A 24016-nucleotide genomic window follows, 5' to 3' on the forward strand; every position below is an offset into this window, starting at 1 on the left:
TTTTTATTGAGTTATAGTCACTTTACAATGTTGTGTCAAACTCCAGTGTAGAGCACACTTTTTAGTTACACATGAATGTACGTATATTCATCGTCACATTTTTTTTCACTGTGAGCTACCACAAGATCTTGTATATATTTCCCTGTGCTATACAGTATAATCTTGTTTATCTATTCTACATGTCTTTTTTTTTTTTTTTTGCATTTTTTTCCCAGCTGGGTGATAAGCTCTCTGATAACATAATCTTCTACTTAATATGTACTTAATAAATTCTAATTAAACAAATGAATGAATAAATGTGGTTGGTACTTAATTTTATACCATAACTAAACATTTTTATTAAGTCATGATTTTAGTGGAAGAGGGACTAAACACTTATTTAGGGGCTTCTTATGCATCTAATAATTATGAAGTGTTCTTTCGAGGTTAAAGAAAAATTCTTCTGACTGAAATATATTTTATTAGTCTCTCTAGGTCACTTTAATTTAAAATTACAAATTTAATACATTGTCATTATAAAAGTTTATACAATAAGGAAAGAAATAAAAATGAAAATCAGCTTTAATTCTACCAAAAAAAAATCTAACAATACTTACATCATACACCTGATTTTATATCTTTTATTTTCTTAATATTTTATCATAAGCATTTTCCTATGTTATTAGTCTTAGAAAACATTATTTCTGCAACTATAAATTTCCTTAGAGTAAGGATCCAGAATTTAACTATTATTTTGCTGAACCCTTAGTGTTATTCCCAATTCTCTCCCACTTTTCACCTCACAAGTGGGTATTGCAGTAAAATTATTGTGCAAAAATCTCTGCCAATGTTTGTTTCTGTATGAGACTCTTAGAGCTATTATTGAGTCAAAAAGTTAACATTAAAAGTCTTTTAATAGAAAGTGCCAAATTGCCTTCTAGAGTGGATAATTTAGATTCCTCCCAACAGAACAATAAGAATGACAATTTCACTTTATTTTCAACTGGGCCATATTTCAGCAAAATAAATCCAACAGGAGTTGGGGAAATGTGACTTTGGAAAAATAAGAAAACGTAACATTTTTTTCTAAAAGCCTGGAAACCTTTATTGTCTAAATTTTTAGGTCTGCTTCTAATAATGTCATTTTCTTTTTTGTCTAGATTTTCTATGCAGTTCATGCCTTTCAAGCACGGAGTGACCATGAACTCAGCCTTCAGGAATACCAAAGAGTCCATATACTTAGATTTTGTGACCTAAGTGGCAATAAAGAATGGTGGTTAGCTGAAGTTCAAGGGCAGAAAGGCTATGTTCCAGCTAACTACCTTGGGAAGATGACTTATGCTTGAGAAAATAAGCCTTTGACTTCTATTTTCTGGCAAGTTGTTGATTGACTACCTCATAAAACTGACATTACAAAATGTTGGCCTGGAAATCAAGAAACCTCCAAAACTCCATGAACTGATACCGTATCAGGTTTTAAGGAACAATATGCTTCCTAACAAGATTATTTCAAAATGTATTAATGAAGGATACATGTTGAAGAAAACACTAAACAAACAGGAAAAGCAAAACAAATAGCTTAAGCTCCAACTATCAGCTACTTAAAAGTGATCTTCTGAAAGGGTATGTGTTCTTTATCACCATGAAACATTGGATCTAAGGCAAGGTTTTTTCAACTTCACTGTATTTTTTTTTTTGTATTATGTATTTTGCTTTAAATGTTTTTTCATATTTTTCTCTCTTGCACATGCATGCATGTATATACATACACAAATATACACCATACACATTATACAGTTTACACATATATGTGTACTACATGGTATAGATTATACACATACATGCATGAACCAGGGATGTACTGAATAGACATAAGAATAGGAATTGGTTACTTAATTAACAGTCAACTAGAAATCTTTGATGTGGAGCCTCTCTTTAATGTAAGTTTTGAATTTAAAAAACTCTCTTCAATAACAGGATAATAATAATAGCTAACATTTACTGAATGCATACTACATGCAAGACATTACTATGCATGCTTTTTATGTGGTAACTTATTTGATACTCACATTATGAGGAAACTGTGGCCCAAAGAGATGAAATAATTCGTTTAGCCCAAGTCACATTGGTATTAAGTGGTAGGGCTGGGACTCAAACCCAAGTCTGGTTCTGAGGCCCATACTCCCAACCACTACATGGTTACATTTGCTATCAGCAAAGAACTTAGTGATGCAAATAATGGACATTGATGAGGACTGTTTTCCTCTTAGGTCTATATTTAAGTATTGAGAAATTTTTCAAAATCAGGGGCTATAGGAACTTTCATGTTATTAGCCTAGAGAAAAAGAAGTATCTAGGTTATTTTTATTTTTTGCTTAAACTTTTTTGAAAATATAATTGTTTAAAAACTATCCTACATGATCACTAATGATGCTTTAGTGAGAAAATATTTTTGGATCACTCAATCATGTGGATGATGAATGGGGAATGTGTTTTCCATGTTCTGAGCCAAGATGTAAATATTTTTAGTTGCTGATTTGTACTTAGACAAGGCAGGCATTGAGGATAACATTTGCTGTAACACAATGTCCTGGGACACTGAACTTTAATTTAGGAATAGCTCAGAACTATCCCCTATGATTTCAGGCTTATTTTGTTCCAAGACATTTTATTGAACTAAAGATGCTTCTTTGGAACAGAAGAAGATTAAATTTGACTTAGTGGTTTCCTTTAAAAACCAAAATAAGGTGGATTTTTATTGTCCATGTTTGGTGCTAATACACTACATTTTAAGATTAAAATTAAAATTACTTTCAAAGACTTTGCCTCTATAGTGTACATTGTTATACATATACTGAGGAGTACAAATAAAATGAAGAGTTCTGCTTCTCAGAGGGCTGTTGACTTTCATGTACATATATGACATGTACAACTACAGAAATTCAAAGTAAGACTTTATATGACAGAAAAATTTTTATTTTATATTGTTTCTAAAATTCTTAATCTAAACATAGGTTCATAAAGTTCTACTTGTAAGTTGTTTTTGCATAAAATATTCCCTTGTTTTCAGTTAGGTACCAAAAGAAGACTCTCTTTTTTGGATACACAGGGACTTTTTATATGTCCTTTAAATGGTCCTTTGTACCCGATAGTGAAACATAAGTAAATCCCAGTTGCTTAGGGTAAAGCAAAAGGAAATCCAAATTTGCTACTTGTGGAAACTATGAACATGCTCAACAACCAAAATAGTGGGGAAATTTTATATAATTTAAATTAGCTGTGACCTTAATACTCCCCTTAAAATAGAATTATATGAGTAACACATGTCTGCTTTTCTGGCCGAAATAAGTGACTAGATGTATATGAGAAGTTTGGTCTACCTGTGTGGTCCTAGGATTGATGCATCCTGACTGACCTTAGAGGAAACCACACCACTAAAATCATAGCTGCAGTCAGTTGCTGAGCAAGAGTTGTAATGAAGCGCACTTCTGCAGTCCCCCACTACTGTGGTAAACATACATTGTTATAAAACTCCTTTGTTGCTATTTTAAAAATACAACCTACATCTCATATGCCATTTAGGTTTTTTGTGTGTGTATGTGAACATTATACATTCATTTTCTAAGTATGTTATTTCAAATCAAGTAATTGTAATTTTGAGGTCAGGCATTATTTTGTTGGGCATAAGGGAAATAAAATTCCAAGATAGTTATAATGTGTTTAAGTCTTCAAAAAGTTTAAAAAGATAAAACTGTGGGTGACATCATTATGATTAAGGCAAAGTATACTAATGTAATTATATATTCTTTCTTTGTATCTTTAAAATTAAATGCTATTGTACAGAATTCTCTGAAATAAGTATTTCTACCGAGAATACAGGGGAAATTTTTGTGGTTTTTTCCTTTGTAAAACAAACAGGTGTATGTATACATTATATTTAGTATTTATTTTTAAATGCAGGTGCTCTAAACTAATATACATAATAATGTTTAGAAATCATAAAAAATCCAGTAATACAAAACCACTGTGGGTGCTTAAATCATGTGAAAAAGTCAGAAAGCCACTACCTGAACATTCCTTATATTTCAGAAAAATATCTGGTTTTAGTATTTATTAGTACAAAACAATCCTATGAAAGAAGAATTGTGCAGAAGAGATATAATGCACATTGTTAATCATATAAATGCAGTGCAGCACTGCATGAAATACTTTAAGTGCTGGTATATTCTGTATCTTGCCTAAAATATAATTTGGACTTTGGAAGATGGCTATTCAGTGCCTGTCACTATTTGTGATGAATATTCAGATGATTTACAAAAACTAGTTAACATAGAATAAAAAACTTTTTTCATAAGCTGTTTGGATTTTTGTCTCTTGCAAAAACCTCTCAAAGTAATATGAATAAAGAGAGGAAATCTTTATATTCTAAGATGGCAAGAAAACTATTTATATCCTATTTGTCATAACTACGGCTTCTTAAGGTACTAAATGCACTGTTCAATACTGAATACATCTAGAAACCTCACAAAATTTAAGCTAAATTAGACATATAAATTTACATTGTATTTGATGAGGAAGGAATTACATTTCATTGACTGAAAGGACTGAAAGGACTTTATACTCTCTAGGGCTATCCAACTATTTATAAAAGGTTACTATTTTTAAAGTCTTATTTTTTCAATTATCTTCCTCCTCCTATACATACTAAATAGTATGTATATATAAACTCAGTCATTAAATTCTCTGTGATCTACAAAATTATTCCAATATAACAAATCTTTACTCCAGGGCCACAAGAATTCACACTGAGTCTCTGTAAGCCAGTTACTGCTTTCACAATACTACACTCTAGACAGAGGAGAGATTTGCTTTAATTTTTCAGGAAAATAAGTACATTTTAGCATATACTGGAATGAGATGTTCTTGTTCAAAAATCTAGGGAATGTATTCTTAGTAAATTAAATACAGCTTACCTTGCTTTAAAGAAATATTATGGTATGTAAATGTATTTATGGCTTTCTCCAATTGCTTATATAATTTTATAATTATTGCACTAATAAAAACTTATCTCTATAAAATGATATATTTCCTATATAACCTATGGCCATCATAATTTGTAATGTTACTAATAAATGGTACTATCATATCCTTGTTAAGAGCTGGAATCACCTTACCTTTCAATATTAGAGGTCTTCCATTTTTATCTCATTAATTATCATTTATGTTTTATAGAGGAGGAAACAGATCACACAGCTAATACATGGAGGGACTGGGATTCAAAATCAGTTTTCTGACTTTAAGACAGTGTTCTTTTAGAGTTTTCTAAGTCATTAAAATCTCTGATTACATAATCTAAAAGAAAGAAATATATATATACAAACAGAAAAGTGATATTAGCCAAATTTCTACTAAAATGGGATTTGAACTTATAATCCTAAAAGCTTACTTTTTGGTTTGCCAAAACTGTCTATTCATTCACTGAGCTAAGAACTGCAGTGGGAATACTATGGTGTACAAGATACACAAAATCCTTGCCCTCATATAACTTAAATTCTAGTGGGAAAAATGAACTACATGTAACAACAACAAAAAAAGATAAACACTACTAATATAAAGCCGGCCCCTTTCATCATCACATGCTCAGTTAAAAAACCTTAGACCTCACTTAATGATAGGGAAAAATCAAGGACTAGGAGCTACTTGAGGACAAGGAAACTCTAATACCAAATATACCTCTATGAAATACCAAACTGAGTTATACATTACTAGATGAATGCATCTTATACCTATGTGCAGATTCTAAATATATATTTATACACACATATAGTCCATATAAAGAGCCATACTCAAAAATTATATTGCTTCCTAAACAAGTTTTCTAAAGTCCTCTCTGAAGTACTACAAAAAGTAAAATAATTGCTTCTTTTTTCAGCTCTATCCAGCACGTTTTGAGTATGATGGAATAAAATTTTCCATTTCAAGTGCCAATGTGCTTTAACTTCTTGTAGGTACTGAGGTTCTATTAACTGTTATAGTTGTTGAGCTGAGCTTGTGTCAGGTCATTTTGTCTAGTTTAGTCCAAACTGGCCCTGAACTATAAACAAATAATGATGAATATATAAATATATTTTTTGGTTGTTTGACACTAAAGGGGACTTGGGGTTGATGCCAAATTGATATTTAATCAACAGAAATCCATGTTTCTCAAAGCAAAAACATCTGCAGGCAGATTTTAAACATGTAAATAGATGTTTACTCTACTTTGTAAGTAATAGGATTATCTCAATCTTGAGTTGTAATTTATCCTGAATAATTTAGTGTCATTATTTAACAGCAGTTTTAAAATACCTTTCCTTAAAAGCAACCAAGCATACTTTAAAAAGCTTTATCTTCATGGATATCATTTTACAATATATGATATTAAAAAATATAAGGATTAAGGGAAAGAGTTTGAAATGAGAAGTTTATAAAGTGAAGGTTTAGTAACACATCAAAACTGAAGGAACAAGGCTGCTCAGTCTAGCAAAAGGAGGAATTTGTTGGATTTCTAGTTTCTGGATGAAATGAGGTATTCATGAAGTACAAAATAGCTGCTACATTTTGCTGCAACTGGGAGCAATAAACTATTCCTCTGATCCAGAAAGCCTCAAGTCTTCTATCAGAATATATATGTAAAACAATAGCAGGATAATTGGCTAGCTTGCAAGTAAGGCAACAACTCAGACCCCTGAAACCTGACCCAACGTACACACACATACTTCAAAACAACCTTAAGAATTAGTCATTATATGGGAACTTCTTTTATACAAATTAACTAAAATTAGGTAAAATGTTGTAATATGTTGGGGCAGTAAAAATAGCCTTTTTTTCATGGTATAGGAAGAAGCTATCAGTATGTATTCAGAAATTATCCATCCACAAAGACTCTTGGAATGGGCATTTTTTCTCAAGAAATTCTCAGGAATGTGTGTAACCAGGATAAATCAAAATTCAACATTTATTAAGTATATACTATGTGCATACGTTACACTGACAATGTAAGGGAAGTGAACAATGCGAGAAAAGTACTGCATTAAAAGGACATGAGAGTTCACAATCTACTGGAAGAGACATATCCCTAAATAACTGATATGAGGTGACTGAAAAAGGTAAAAATATAATTCCGGGTATGAGAAATCAATTACAAAAATTTAATTTTGAAAAAGGGGAGACTGAAATTTTTGGGAGGAGAGGGAGAATCAATTGAAATGAAGCTGGGGACTGACACTGAATACCCAGGTGATGGGGTGGAGGGAGTAGAAAACTTTATTATTGGGTCATTCCTGCAAGCTTATAAGAATCCTTATTCAGCAGAATCAATTACTGGGATTTTGCTAGAAGATAAACTTTTTTTTTTTTTTAATTCACATGTGCTACCAGTCTTCCGCGATTCTGGAAGTTCTCATCAAGAATTAGTCATTCTTGTTGGTGGAGGGTGGGTATAGCTTGGTGGTAGAGCTCATGCTTAGCATGCACCAGGTCCTGAGTTCAATCCCAGTACCTCCATTAAAAAAAAAAAAAAAAAAAACAAAAAACTAGCATTCTAATCATTGTTTTCACACACTACAAAAATTGTCAAAATAAAAATGTTAAAACAGATTTAAAACAACAAACATTTCCAAGTTTTGCTAAATAACATTTAGCTTTTTAAGGTAAGAAATAATAAAAATTTCATTATAAAGATTTTTATTAAATTATAGTATATTACAGTTTATATCTTAATAAGATTTTAATCTTTAGGGTAATGTGATATAAAAACCTACTTGGCCATATTACTTCTTGAGTTTCTTTTGGGCGGCCTTCTTCTTGACCATCTGTAATCGCTTCATGGCATTGAGCTGTGATTCTTGTGAAGTTGGACCTTTAAGGGATGCTGAGGGCGAGCTGCTCGATTCTGAAGTGGTTTTGTTAGTGGTACTTCCACTAGATCCCGATGTGCCACTATTTCCATTCCCACTTAGTTGGCTGCTGCTTCCTGGAACCAAACTACTTGGACTGGGAAGACCTACTTTGCTAACATTGTCACAACTAACTGAGCGACTAAGGCCAGTTTTGCCCAAAGTTAGAGGTGGAGGTGGTTTCAGTGGTACAGTGGGTGAAGTGCTGTTACTGGAACCTATTTTAGAACCTATTCCACTTTTGGATGATGTTGCCAGACCAGTCAAACCCACAGGCTTCTGGTTAGCTGATGAGGTAGCAGGTTTCCCGCTATTGTTTTGGGTTGTTGAATTCAATTTTGCTGTTGATGGACCAGTAGAAGAAGTTTTGGCTGCAAAAGCTGCCCATCCAGTTAGGCCACTAGTTACTGAAGAGGAAACATTGGTACTAGAAGAATTTCCTGAAATAACCGTGGATGTCTAAAAAACATAAGATAAATGTTACATGAGCCAAGTATAATTAACACGTACTATAATATTCTTAAATATATAATAAGTTTAATTAAGACTTTTTATACAAAAATAATGACTTGGAAAATTTAAATCACACCACCAAAATTAAGTTCTGATGAAATAATCTGAAAAAACATACTCAAAACCTATCCATGGCTAACAGGTGCCACCATTTCCAAAGCAGAAATTATGGGATGCCATATTCTTGTTCTAATCATTCCAAAAAATAAATATACAGAATTTCTTTTAGAGGATTGCTTCTAGGTTCAGTTACAAGCCATGTTAGAAAAATTAGATTTAATGCTTTAATTTGTTTTTCATCCTAAAAGGTTATTATTTAGCTCAGTAAAACATCTAATTCATTAGGCCTTGCATCAAATGACTTGTGGATCATTTCAAAAACAGAATCCACTCTTAATGGACAAAAATGCTCACATCCAGGATATTTAAGAGATGTCTGAGATAAAGAGATTATTCAATATTATTTATTGGGTGAATGTATGAGATTTGGAACCTATTTAAAACAAATTCCCCCCAAATTTTGAGCAAACAGCTATTGCATTGCAAAATATATACAGATGTGCAATGTTAACCGCTTGAAATTGTACAACTCTAGTGATATATTAAAAAGGTCTCAAGATTTAATTTTCACTATTTTTCCATATTTCCACTGAAACTATCACAAAGATCCTCGCTTCTGTATACAGGATTTTATCAATTGCCTCATAAGCTGCACAGTGACATTTTGGGTATGTTTGACTCACTCCCAGATGTACTTCTTAAAGGACTAACAGTTCAATTTTTCTAATTAACTTCCATGGCCAGTCAAAAGCTAACAGGGATACCAATGTCACTATAAAAATATTGTTCTTATTCACACAGGAACAATTTTTTTTCACCTTCACATTAGGGAAAAATTCACTTTGTTCAAATTAATTATGAAATGTATTTCTCACTGGTACTTTTTCTACCTTCACAGTCTTAAGAATATGTCTTAAATAGGAAAAAAAAAAAAAGTCTTACAAATGGTATATTATTCAAAAACACGGTGGCTATCATGCCTAAAATATACACAGTTAAATTTTAGAAATGAACTCTGAATGAGTTGATAAAAATGTTTTTAGTTCTTACAAAGTAGCCTTCAATATTGTCTGCATTAAACATTTTAAACCAATGTGAAAAGTAATGAAAATAGAATGTTTTGAGATCTTTATAAGAGGAGGGTCCAGATTATTTTTCCCATACTCTGAAAAATGACAGGATGTTTTTACAGTAACATCATACAAATACTACCTCATAAGGCTATCCAGAGAAGACAAACTTTGCATAAATTACAAATTCCTAGAGGAATGCATATAGGTAATGAGAAAAAGTTAGTAAAGGAAGTAAAAGGACACAGGTGTAGTAAACTTTTAATTTTCAGTTATGAAAGATTTAATTTTTTTCCTTTTTTTTCTACTCAACATAAAACTGCCTACCATCTGGCTAAATGATCTTTCAAAAAACTTCACAAAAGAAAACACATCTGAAGTAATCAAAAAGACCAACACTTATGAAGTACCAATGAGAAAGCGAGTTCTGTATCTATGGCATTTTATTTTAATGGCTTGCTGTTACTGCTACTGCTTTTCAACCGAATAACAGATGACTTACAATACTATCAGGACGAACACAAACAATGGAGACCAAGTATTTCTTACTGTTTTAGTGTAGGAAATAAATTTCTCAACTGTTCTTAACTTATAAGTTTTTTTGGACCATTATCCTAGTTAGAAAGCCATTTTATTTGCTTTTTATATATAAATGGTAAAAAATTTTTTATAGTAAAAATTTATTCTATTTTATAATGAAAACACCAAAACCTCTTAAATCAGAACAAACATCACAGCCAAGGCCTTAATTTATTTGCTGTAAAATAATTTCATGTTGAATTTCCTAAAAATAAACTTTAGTAGTAACATGTTAGTATAAAAATCTACCTAAAGTGATTTAAGTATAGAATATAGCAACTCAAATTACTGTCAATAAATTATTCTTACTTCTATTCTAGTTCATCAAATTTCTGTCTGACAAATCAATAATAGACATCCTTGGATATTAACTCTTCCCTGGTAAATTAAATTTAAAATGACCTGCAAATAAAATTATCAGTATCTTTCTCAGCATACTTTATATGCGTATTTTTTTTTTATCATCACACCAATGTTCCTGATCTTTGCTACTTATAGCCACTTGGAGAAGGTTATATCTTTAGAGTTTTCTGGGTTTAACCTTTGAGAATTTGGGGCTAACATTTTTTTCTTCCATCTTTAGTATTCTGCTTAAAATTGAAATGTATAACTTAGTAAAAGCATTCTTTGGTTATAAAATTAGATTAGAAAAATATTTTATTCCATGATATCAAAATGCCAGAATATTAACAATAATGTAGTGTGATTTCAAGGATGAAAACCGAGGAATGAGAAATGTGATACTCTCACTAGATAATCTGGCCCCTTAAATAACAAGAGATAGGTACCATGAAACTTCATGATAGTAGAAAAAAATAAGATAAAGCAAGAAAACTTCTCCACAAGTAGGAAGAAAAAAAGCTATGGGGCCAATCACCACAAGCAACGTGAGGAGCAAATCTGGGGCTACTGAGAGCAAAAGTATTTACAATTTAAAACAAATTCCGAACTGAAGAGAAATGTCTGACTACATAGGAATGGTAAAGAATGCTATCTTGGAATGCTCACAAATAGTTCCTAATCATGATAAAAGAACAACAGCAGAATTTAAAATTAAATAATTATATACAAATGTTCCCTTTCAACCTAAAGCTAATAGTAATGCAGTCTTGGGGGAGGGTATAGCTCAAGTGGTAGAGCACATGCTTAGCATGCAGGAGGTCCTGGGTTCAAGACCCAGTACCTTCTCTAAAAACAAATAAACCTAATTACCTCCCTCCCACCAACCAACCAACCAACCAACAAAAACCAAATAAAATAAAATGCTGGCTTAAAAAAAAGAAAAGAAACTGTTTAAAAAAAATAGTAATGCAGTCTTAATTTCCAGCATATGACCATTTACTATATAAAGTTCCTCATTAATTTTTCTTCAAGTAACTATTATTTAGTCAACTAAGTTAAAATCCAATCTTAGAAAAAAATGGAATGTACTGTACCTTGACTTCTGTTCTCTTAAATGCTAGGAAAGTTGTCTCTTGTTTGAGTTTAGTTTCTGGTTTCTTAACCAAAGGATCTTTGACAGCTGGAGCTACAGAAACAACCGTGGGGGCTGGTTTCTGTGGTGGTTTCTGAGTTTTTTGAGCCTGCAAAAATCAGTGTTAAGATTAAATTAGCTACAAAATCTTAGTTAAACGCACAAGAAGACAATAAAAATCTATCACGGGACTCCTCATTGAATTGAAATACGGTTGAATATTTAAAAAATATTATGACAACACTGAAAATACAGACTTGGAAAAATTATTTTTATCATCATTATATTAATGGTTTTATAGATTTTATTAGTTTCTAAACAGTAAAGATAATAGGAAGCTTTAATTATCATGCAGATTAGGGTTGATTAAATACCATTTTAACAAAGCAAAACAAATTGTTTTAAAAAAAGGAAAAATCACAAATTATTTGTTAGCTTCATTCATAAGGAAGCACATTTATTTCTCATTAGGGCTGGTCAAAGACAGGAGTTTTCTTCTTGGGGTTCAGGCATGTGAATCTCTGAGTAACAGAGGGTGAGTTAAAAGGTAGTTCAGATCGATTATGTGGTTTTGAACAACTATTTGTGATAAATGATGAACATTTTTGAGGTTTTTCCATAGTGCAGAACTAGTCTCACCGAATATTTAAAATCCACAAAACACAAAATTCTTTGTTATCAGAGAGGAATTTGTACCCACTATTCCTTTATACACATTTTCAGTTTTATTTTGACCAATAATTGATTTTTTCCTTTATTTTACAATAGGTACTTTACTAAATTCTAAAGATTTAGAACTCTAATTATTTTTCAGTCTATTCTTAAGTGTTCTCCAGCTACATGATACTAACTATATAAACCATATAGTGAGTGCAGTGTTTGAGAGGATAGTTTTTGGAGTCGAACAGGACTAGTAGTAAAACCTAGCTCAACTATTCCCCTAGCTATGTTACCTCAAGTAAAATACGTAAATCTCTAAAAGCCTCATTCTCATCTGCAAAATGGAGATAAAAGCTTTTGTGTCAAAGGTGGGTTATGAGAATGGATTATGATTACATAAGAGTTTAGAATTATATTTGGCACATGTTGAGTGCAAATAATAATAGTTACTATTTATTTATAGAAGATGAAAAAACTGAATCAGAAAGAACTCACCCCTACTGGATGGGTAAAGAGGCTCCCAGCTATTTTATTGTCTTCTGACAATCCTAATAAGGCCTTGCAAGACTACATCAGGAAATTTATTAATAATGTGTTCTCATTTCTGGAAGTTTGAATGCAGTTGTTTTATCTTTGGACCTTCTCATGTAATCTTCTTGTGCTATGGTTTTCCATTCAATATAATTTCTGTCCTTAAGTCTCAATTCATCCCATTTTCTGTATTATATACTTTACACATGAAAGTACACCTACTTTCAAACATCACTTATAAAGCAACATTCAGATCAAGAATATTATTAAGATTGCTAGAAGATACATATGGGAAAATATTTCTAACCACCAAGAAAGATCATCTTACCCTCTACTGCAAAACCATGTTATGAGAATGTAGCCTTCAGGGTAAATTAGAAACACATGGTTCCATACCTATGGCTTTCAATCTTACACTTCCCTCCACCCACATTGGTAGATGTGCTTAGACTCTGAAGACCTACCTAACTTGTATGCTTTAGCAGATGAAAATTCATTACAGTGAAGCCCAGAAAGAACCTCTGGCTAGGAGAAAATGTTTGGATCCTTTTCTGCTTCCTCTATTTCATCTAGCTATCTTAGAAGCTGAGTAAGAGATACCCCAAACCCTTTGTCCTTTGCTGGTAATACTAGTTTAGGAAACCAGGATATTATCACTGATTCAGTGTTGCTCAAAAAAGCACTGTAATTTTTCACTGGATGGCTGCCTCAAACAGGATGTAAGAAATTCTCCCACTCAAGTCAATAATTGTCAGTATGGCAGCAATCAAAAATACCACGTGTTTGTAAATACTGCTGAGAAGGAATGTGTAACTGCCTTAGGTTGTAAACCACTGCAGTAAGTCATGAGTCTCTCACCTAATGCTGGGGCAAAACCCATTACCTGGTAGAGAGAAAATTACAGAATTGAAGAATGACCTTGGACCCTGCCACCCACTATCACAATATTCTTAACTGTCTTCCCATAATAATGTGTACTGCAGAACCTGCCCTAGTTGGAGACATTAGTACAAGGAGAAAGGGGATATAAGATGCTATCTATAGTATCTTCAAGACAACTTGGAGCAATAACCAATGCACCCATGAAAACCCTACTGAAAGCAATTATAGTAGGAATGACTGGATTTAGCATCCCCACTATTTCCAAATTCCTTTTTCTCATTAACCCGTGTGTTTACTGGATCCTCATCTTCAGGCTCACTTCAGATCATGCCTTTTGGTGTTTCCCCAGGTCCACTCTTGGCGTATTCTTATCATATTCTAACATTAGTCATGACTCCCCATTTAGCACTTGACTCTTGGACACAAACTGAATTTACTGGTGCTAATCTACATTTCCTCCATTTTATGTTATTAAAATGAGAACAACAGAATGTAGAATATGTCCAGTCCTGAGCTCTGCTCTTGTGCTTTGCCAGTGAATGAGATTTGGTCTTAATGATAAATGAATTAGACATTTAATTTGTGAAGTTGATAAAGAATAAAAGGTAGCCCAGATGAAGAGAAGTTGAGAAATAGGACATATGGGAACATGAAAGTTCACCACATACTTGGGGAATGAACCACTTGGTCTGGCATGACCAGAGTATGTGGGTGTATATGGTGAAGTGGTGGGAAAGAAGGACACAAAGGTAGACTTGGGTCAAAGAGAGAAGGTCCATACATCTACCCTAATGAGGATAACTTCATTATATAGGTAATTGAGAGCCATGGGGCACACTTAAACAGATAAAGTTAGATAAATATTTTAGAAGAATATTCTAATTGTAGTGAGTAAAGTGGACTGAAGGGAAGCAAGGAGACCTTAAGAGGCTAAAGCAAGTGACAAGAAATGGGGGATTTGTAGAACAGGCAATAAAAGTGAAACTGGGGAAAAAACTGAGTGGAGAAGAAAACAATTTTAATTTTAAAAATACTAAACTTAAAGTAACTGTAGGGTATCTGGTTAGCTGCCAAAATTAACCCCAGAAAGAGGGTTAGAACTATAAATACAGATTTGGTGTAACTAAGTCACAAAATACGCAGGAGGAAAAACTTAGGAGAGAACAGTGTTTATTTTATTAAGAGACTTACAATAAAATAATAATAAACTTAGAAGATACACCTAAAGAAAGCCAGATTACTGTCACAAATTTCTTATTTTGACTATTATCAATTCTTAGTGACTACTTGTGTCAATGTCCTGGAATGTACTATTTTGCTCACCTATAATCACTTTGGTTGAGGTCCTGGGGGGGCTAGTTTAAATAACAGACTAGATAAAAATCAGATTGAGCAGAAAAAAACTGTACTTTGTCATCAAAATTTCCTGTTACAAAGAGAAAATATAAATACTACTGTTTTACTACTTCTCATGGTAATAAAAACAATCTATTTCTGATTTAAATGATTAAAAAGTAAAGCAGATATCTTGATTTTTTTTTAACTTTTAACTAAATATTTCTGACTTTAAAAAGATATATTTGGTCAGAAAAAAATTACATAGAAATTCATTTGGTTAATAGATATGAGAACTCTTCTATCAAGAGTCCCTAATCTAAAGAAGGGGAGGGGTCATGGGAGACACAAACAAGTCACTGAAATAAATAATAACTTGATTTCTTTAAAAGGAAAATGGTACCTGTTCATTTGTTTACTTTTTAAATAAATAAAATTTAGAAAACTATCCAATATAACAAATTAAAACGTGTTTCAGTATGAAATTCAAGGCAGTTATGTTTGTGAGCAGTAAACTGAGAAAGTGCATGAGAATATAGGATAAATGGTCAATGGAAGACAATGAAAAGGAAAGACTGGGGAACAGAGAGAGAAACACAGACAGAAAGACAGAAATGCAGATACAAGCAGTGCCTCTGCACACAGCTTGTAAGTTTGGTGGTTCAAGCTCACTCAAGAAAAGACATTCTAGTACTTCCTTACTGGACTCTTCCCACAGTGTTTTGTAGTATTTTTAAATGTTTATAAATACATTTATAAATTGTTATAGATGTTTAAATGTCTATAAATACATACTAGTAAGGAATATTCATATTTTGGTGGTCTTCAATCCTTTTTTTTTTAATATTAGAACAAGCTAAAAGCTGAACACAGAAAAATACATATACATGGTGTGGTCCATTTAGGCACAGATACATAAATCACACATATACACTATGTTCACAAACATTTAAATAATCAGCTTATCTAATTTATTTTTATCAATAGCATAAATGCTCAAATTTTTATTTTAAAAAGCACACATCAACAAAAAAACTATTTGTTTAAAATAGAGAAAAATGATTCCTACCATTCTTTTCATTTGTCTGGTACATCGGGCACAATACCACACAAGGCGAGGGTCATTCACTTCCTTGTCTGTCACCTGGGGCTTATGGCAATCTTGGTGGTAGAGATTATGGCATTCCTGACATTCTACTAATTGATTACCGGATGCCACTGTCATTTGCCTAAGAAAATAAACCATTAAACATTACACTTATTTGAAGGCAATAATTTAAATCCATTTTAGGGTTGTTCTGGTAAATTTTGATATATTAAAGAGGGTAAAAACCCCAGAAAACCAAAGAGCAAAATAACAAATCGCAACATGCAGCCTGCATAAACACTTCACTTTTTTTAAAGGTTACGCTCAATTATTCATAAATGTATATAAAGTGACTTAGTGAGTAAATTTGGCTATATTTTCCTTGTCATTTCTCATTATAATTTTTTTCTTTCTCTTTGGCTAGGCCTTCAACAGTCTTACAACATCTTCTTTGTACCTCTGTTAAATTCCTTTATGTTTGTTGCCTACATATTGTTCTATCTTCTTCATTAATAGATGAGCCGCCTAACAGTGGAAACCGGACGGAATTATCCATAGTGCCTAGCACACTATGTGCAGACATAGGGTGTTCAAAAAACTAAGTGCCTTATCAGCTGAACAGAACGGAGCAATGTGTATATCAAAAAGTATAAATTCTAACAGCAACAGCCTTAGACTCCTGATGGAGGGTTACAATTACTAGTTCTTTCCCTCTTACTATTTTACCATTTATTTCTTTATATAAAAACAATAATCCTTATGGAGATAAAAGTTGAAATAAACAAATTTATGTGAAAACAATAATGCTCTAACAAAATGATCCTATTCAGAGGTACATTAACTGATTATTTATATGCCTTACAAAAGTTTATAGTTATTTCCTCAGTCCCAATGCACCATAATTTAACATTTTCATGAAGAAATTAGCAACAAAGGTTTCAATTTTCTCTGTTGTGCTAGGCAAGGAAAGTCATTAACAATTAGAAATATAGCTCCTGACATCAAAGAGTGTGAAATCTAATTATTCTGATTTTTAAAATGAATCTTTCAGTAAGCAGAGTTATCTATGTTTTTATAATTATGTATCCATGTTTTAAAACAACATGCAGAATAACCTACATATCCATTCATTTCATTTCCATTAACCTTAGAAAAAGATTAAATGGTATTTTAGAAAATTATACATAACCATTTATTTTATAAATACTATCAACACTTCAGGAAGAAAAAAAAAGCTACACAGTCTTCTTAAAAAGAAAGATGGAAATAATTAAGTCTGCTAAACAGACTCTTCCTCACTAAAGAATAAAGCCATAACTGTTTTCCCTCTAGAATCCAAGAATGCAGAAAATGTTACTACAACATAACTGATTAAATGCCAGTCAGGAAGATAAAATCTTGACAAAGTTCAAGATGTTAAGCTGCCATATGCTATACAGGCAGTTCACAGGGAATAGTCAACTTATCTCCTACCCACCTCCAAATAATAACAAAATAAAAAACACTCAACAGTTGGTCTGACTTTTTTTTTTTTTTAACTTGTTTGTTCTTTACAAAGAAACAAAAGAATCTTGCGGCAAAGTACAACTTACCTACAAACAACACAGGCCAATCCCATCTCCATGGCAAAATCATCAGCACTAGTCTCCTCAAAGCTGGAAAGGTCAGCCATAGCTAAATCCTTGCTGGTTTGGACAGTAATGGGGGAGGAGCGTGTCTCTGGTTTCTCCAGTTTAGGTTTCTTTGGAATATCAGCTCCTTCAGCGGTATCTGATTTCATCTATAAAAAGCACCCAATCAGAAATTAACATGTTACAGTAAACTTTAAATCACTGAGAGATGGATAAGATACACAGTGTGCAATGACCAAGTCCACTAGACAGATACTTTCACATTGTTAGGGACAGATTACAAACTAAAGACCTGCCAAAGTTTTATAATAAGTTCATAATCAGTATGTTAAAAGAAACCAACAAGGTAGAAATATATAAATCAGAACAGTTTAGCATGCATCTATATTTCTCTTTGCACTCTTTTATCCATTAAAGACTCCTGGAACTTCAGTGGATTTACTTACACTTCCTCTTCTTTTTCACCCATTGTGTTTGAATTGAGAAGCCATAGCACTAATAATGCTATTCTTAAGGCTATTTTTTTATTTTAAATATTTAAAATTATAAACTACTGTTAATTAAAATATATTGAAAAAAAGCAAATAATGAACTTTTACCAGTTGTCCAGGCTTAACACATTGCCATACTTGTTTCAAAGTAAATTCTGGCTCCTCTCTTTAAGATATAAATGTCATAGATACATCTGTCAGATTGCCAAAAATTAAAAAGTCTGATAAGACATGGAGAATTTGGAATTTTTATACTTTATTGGTCAGAATATAAATTCAGTACATCTACTTCTGCCCAATAAAGTTGAAGATGTACCTACCCTATCACATCCACTCACAGAAATACATTCTACAGAAACTATCACCATGTGCGCAAAGAGATACATGTAAGCAGTTCACTGAAACTCCATTGTAATAAAGAAAAAGGAGAACTGAGCTGTTTGCTTAGCAGTAGGGGAATGGGTAAACTGATTTATTCATAGAATGAATATTACATGGTAGCTGAAAGAAATGCTCAGATATACATGTATCAGGATAGATAAAATTCAAAAGCACACTGGTGAGAGGAAAAGTTGCCAAAATAAATATATGTACAGTATGATACCATTTATATACATTTAAAAGCACAGAAAACAATACAATATAGTTTACAAATAGCCAATATTTAGAAAAAGTATGAAAACACTCCACCTTGAGGGCAGGGGTTACTAAAGTTTTTTTAAATGTATTTTTTACAAAGTGTTAAAATCCTAATAATTAACTATGTGCAGAAATCATTCAAAATCAAGAGTTATCTGTAATCCTATTAAGATACATGTCAGTCTGTAACAAATTTCATTTAGTCATTTATATCTTTATATTACAAAGATATTTTGTGTCTTTATTCTTTCCTCACCATCTTTTCCTTTCAACAACTGTCATACCTTTGAGTTATAGATTAAAGTTTATACATGAAATCAATACATCCTCTAAGGCTCAAATATTTGTTAACAATGACTTCAGTAAGTGGTTTAAAAATGTTTCTAAATTTTACTCATTTTTCAAAAAACCAACATCTATAATTATGAAAATATATTTACTGAGTGATTATTACATAATTTTACCCACTATTATATACAAAAAGTAAGCACAGAACATTGTTTCTGCCTCTAAACAATGGACTGATTGGCTGATTTACTAGAGTAAAATAAAATCTTACTTTATCAGCAGGTCTCTTTTCACCTTCCTTCTTTACCTTTTCAGTTGTGAGGACCTTGCCATTATTATTGCCAGAAGGAAGACTGGATGTTGTTTTGGGCTCTTGCTTAATGGAAACAGTTTTTGTGCTTGAAATTTTGGGTGGCTCCACATCCTACAGGTGAAATTAAAACGATATCTGTAATTAAATATTCAGACTATTTAATATATTATTAAAAATAGATCATAAATCTAAACAATTTTCAATTACAAATTAAGACATCATGTTGTGATCAATGTATTATCCTTTTTAAAACAACTTCATTGAGATATAACTGATAAACAAACTGCATCTATTTAAAGTGTAAAATTTGGTAAGTTTCACTACATAGTTTCACACGTAAGAAACCATCACTACAATCAGCATAATGAACATATCCATCATCCCTCAAAGTTTCCTTGTGGCCCTTGGTAATCACTCTTAGAAGGAGACATCCTAAAAAACTAAGCCTCCCTGAACTGCTTCTGTAACTATAGATCACTTTGCATTTTCTAGAAATGTATATAAATGGAATCATGCAGTATATACTCTTTTTTCTGGCTTCTTTCACTCAGCATGTTAATTTTGAGATTCATCAAAGTTGCTGAATGTATAAAAAGTTCATCCCTTATGTTGCTGAATAGCATTCCATTGAACATACCATGATCTGTTTATTTGTTTACCTATTGATGGACATTTGGGTTGTTTGCAGTTTGGAGTTATAACAAATAAAACTGTTATGAACGTTCATGTACAAACCTTTATATGGACATATACTTTCATTTCTCTAGAATAAATGTCTAGGAGTGGAATGCCTGGATCATATGATAGGTTTATGTTTAACTTTATAAGAAACTGCCAAACCATGTTCAAAGTGGTATACCATTTTATATTTTCATCAGGAGTATATGAGTCCCAGTTCCTTCACATCCTCACATCCTCATCAGTGATAAGCATGGCCAATCTTTTTAATTTTAGACATTTTAATAGGTATGTAGTGGCATATCACTGTAGATTTATTTTACATTTCCCTAATGGCTACTGATGTTACATTTTTTCAAGTGCTTATTTGCCTCACATTTATCTTCTTTGGTAAAGTGTTTGTTAAATATTTTTGCCCATTTGAAAAAGAAGGGTTGTTTTATTATCGAATATAAAGAGTTCTTCATAGATTCTGGATACAAGCTCTTTATCAGATACATGATTTGCGAATCTTTTCTCTCAGTCTGTGGCTTGTCTTTTCTTTCTGTTTTAAACTTGTAATCCTTGTTATTATTACTGCTTTGCTGATGTATATATTTGTTATCTGTTGTTAATAGTATAAAAAGCTTTTGCATATAGTAGCTCATTGGAATTATTCCCAATTTTTATGTTGGAACTATATTTGGACAGACAGTTACTAATGTTTATAAGCACACCACTGCCTCCAGGTGATTCTCACCAATTCTAGAGATGGAAATGTTCAGCTAAAAATTAAAATTAAATGAACCTACATTTTAAAAATACCTAGCAGAGAATTTTCTCTAAACTGACAAAGAGAAGTTAATATCAGTTATAAATCTAAGGGCTGGAGGTTTTTTAATTGCAACAAACTTTTCATGTACTTTAACAGATGAGTTTCCTTCTGTTTTAGAATCTCAAAATACTGCTTCTTTAGTAATAATATGAATTTCCTATTTGGATAATACCAATATTCAACACAGAATGAATTTATTGGTGTATTTTGTTGAGTTTTATTAGTTTGGTTGGCTTAAACTCATTGAACCTACCAGAATGAGAATGGTGAAACAAATGAAGTCACAATGGCTCCATTATTCAAAAACCAATAGAAAAAGGTTTACGAATACTAGAGTTAGTGTTAAAAGAAGGCTGGTAGCAAAATTTCAGTTTTCTTGGATGCTAAGTCTGGGATGTGGCCTGTTTTGAGTTTGAGATTCTGGATTAGACTGAGCTAGCCATGGAATTCTGTCTTCTTCTCAGTTTGGTATGGATGACTTGGAGTTTCAAGGCTACAGCTTTAGAAAGGTTTGAAAGAATGTCCTTACTAGGTATTAGAGAATATAGTAAGAGCTGCCAGTCACTAAGAGCCTATCATGTACCAGGTAGATACTGCACTAGGTGACTGACATACTTTCTCTTTAAATTTTCATAACTTTGTAAGGTAGCTCTTATTAGCCTCATTTTACTAATAAAGAAACAGAGGCTGGGTGAAATGTTACTATACCTCAGTTTCCTTATTATAAAATGAAAATAAATATCTATCTCAAAGGATCACAATTAATTATACACATACACCACTCAGAAAAGTACCTGGGACACTACAAATGTTCAAGATATGTTACAGATCACCACACTAGTAAGAGGTAAGCTGGGATTTAAAACAACTTGTCTGGTTCCAAAATGTATATTCTTTTTACATAAAGCTGCTTGGCCACTTTGTTATTATCACAATTGGGACTATATAGCTCTCATAGTTTATCCATACCTTCTTTTTTCCTTAAATTATCCTATCCACATTTAATACACTTCATTGCAAAATCTCTGTCCTTTTACTTCAATATTTTTTGCTCCTAAAACATTAGGAAATAATTACAAGTTATGTTTCATTCATCAGCTTAAAAAAAAATCTGATCATAAGGAACTAGAAATTGAAATATATCTTTAACAAGTGGGTTTCCATACACAGAAAGTAGTAGAACAGAATATCCCCCATTCCCAGCTAACTTTTCTATATAGTGTAACAGCTCTCTGAAAGCTTGAAGGAAGAAAAGAACACTATAAAATATAATTTCTTCATGCCACAAGAAAATGATTATTTTGGCAAAGAGATTGTTTTGAGATAGTCTAAATGTTAACACTGTTTTACAATAGGCTTTACAAAACTCCCTCCAAGCTTTTTATTCAGGTAGGTACCTTTTGAGAAGGACGGTAACTTGAATCAATGCCCCGAGCCAAAGATTCATCCAGTAGTGCTTTCAACTTTTCAGCAGAATCCTTACTCTTTGAATGTAAGAAGCCTAGTGCTTTCAAAAAAATGGGATCAAGTTCCAAGTTCACAGTAGCAGCCATAGCAGACACCTGAATAAAAAAAAAAAAGAGGGGAAAGTAATTTACAGACAATGGTCAATAATCTATGTCAAAGTTCATCTGTTTTGTTCCTTTGCTTATAGTAGGTAATAGTCTGTACATGATAGAAAGTTCCAAGTGTTCTAAAGGTTATTACAGATAAAAGTAAATTTCCTTCTTGTCCCTGACTGGTATTATCTATTACTTTTCTCTAGAAGCAAGAACATTATCAATTTTCTTTGTATCCATATCCATGGCAAAATTTTAAATCCAGATAAGCACCTCCCTGCTGCAGAGCCCCTTCCTAACACTGTTTTGAAATAGTATGCTTACAATTCAGCACACAGGACTTAATGTGTTTAAAGTCAAGTTTACTATATATATACATGTACATATATATATCAAAAGTTCTTCTCTCAAACCTTTTATTTCCATTATACATATTAAAAAAAAAAAAAAAAAGGTTGGGGGAAGGGTGTCACCAGAGGGCAACAGTCAGAGAATGCATTAAGCAATGAGCTATAAAGGTCATTGTTGAAGCTTTTACATCAACTATCCTTTTTTTTTTTCCTCCTTAGTTCTCATCCCCAATCTTAAATGCCTCAGAAAACATACTAACAATAATCTTACTGCATCACATTTAGATCTCACACATTAACCTACTTTGAAAAAGGTCTCTGACAAGTGGTGCCATACTATATACATATCTCCCACAGGGTCTATGATATTCTCTGTGTCCCATGGAGCTTAAAAAATAGTGAAGATACACATCAAAGGCTTATGAAATTTCAAAACATTAAAAAGTTTTGTTTTCAGCTAATACCAATGCTGTCATATGGTTCTACTTCTGGTGTCACTTTTTCAAACACTTCTTCAGGCAAGGAATAAAATATTTTATTTTATTAAAACAAAAATGTATACTTTGTGTTCAAACCTTTGATCAGCATTCTAGAGTTTGAAATTATCTTCTATCCTCAAGGTTAATATTATAAGAATGCAACGCACTTGCACTGCTAGAGTTAAGGATCTGTCACCAGTTCCACGTTAATCTCTCATTTTCAGGGGTTTACAAAGCCATTGAAACTTGCTATAGGTTGAATCTTGGCATTAAGAAAGCTCAGCTTGAAAATGGATTTTGTTTGTTCCTTCCCCATCTACTTTCCCCCTTAATCCCTCTCCAATTTTTATAGGAAACATACACACACACATACCCTACTAGGCTTTTAAAAAAGTTTTAAGAAGGTATTAGGTATCTATCTGATAGCCACAAAATTACTGTCAAATTTCGTGCTCTACTCTAATCACCCATGAGAAGGGGTCCACAGATCAATACTAAAAGAAAAATAACCTACCTCAATCAGTTAACAAAAGTTGAGAAGCAACCTCTGTCACTTCTTAAGATTGTATTATTACAAACATCATCAAAAATAATGATAGGTACAGAAATGTATTTTTAAAAAATTTACTCATGAGGCTGGTCACCATATACATTCTGAGGATAAAAG

At 32.3% G+C, this 24016-nt stretch overlaps 2 protein-coding genes across 7 annotated transcripts in view; one reads left to right on the forward strand and one right to left on the reverse strand.

Annotated features, from left to right (window-relative positions):
* Positions 1-3843, forward strand: part of ARHGEF38 (Rho guanine nucleotide exchange factor 38) — a 112913-nt gene extending 109070 nt beyond the window's left edge. Inside the window, 1 exon segment of the mRNA XM_006184617.3 lies at positions 1140-3843. Within this exon segment, the coding sequence (XP_006184679.2) occupies positions 1140-1325 (186 nt within the window). The 3' untranslated portion in view covers positions 1326-3843.
* Positions 1-24016, reverse strand: part of INTS12 (integrator complex subunit 12) — an 81832-nt gene that overhangs the window by 50185 nt on the left and 7631 nt on the right. For 3 of the 6 annotated variants that reach the window (XR_004312906.1, XR_004312905.1, XR_001366015.2), the window contains exons 2-7: positions 22359-22523; positions 19428-19580; positions 17700-17887; positions 16090-16249; positions 11575-11721; positions 7782-8375 (exon numbers count right to left, since the gene is read on the reverse strand). Coding sequence is in view for 3 of the 6 variants with exons in the window: in XM_014559213.2 (XP_014414699.1) it covers positions 7791-8375; positions 11575-11721; positions 16090-16249; positions 17700-17887; positions 19428-19580; positions 22359-22514 (1389 nt within the window). In the remaining 3 variants the exon portion in view is untranslated. Of the gene's footprint in view, positions 1-6958; positions 7520-7687; positions 8376-11574; positions 11722-16089; positions 16250-17699; positions 17888-19427; positions 19581-22358; positions 22524-24016 lie in introns of those variants that run through there. The other 3 variants (XM_014559211.2, XM_014559210.2, XM_014559213.2) reach the window with 2 other exon arrangements.

This window comes from Camelus ferus, chromosome 2 (assembly GCF_009834535.1).
Source record: "Camelus ferus isolate YT-003-E chromosome 2, BCGSAC_Cfer_1.0, whole genome shotgun sequence".
Classification (NCBI taxonomy): Eukaryota; Metazoa; Chordata; class Mammalia; order Artiodactyla; family Camelidae; genus Camelus; species Camelus ferus.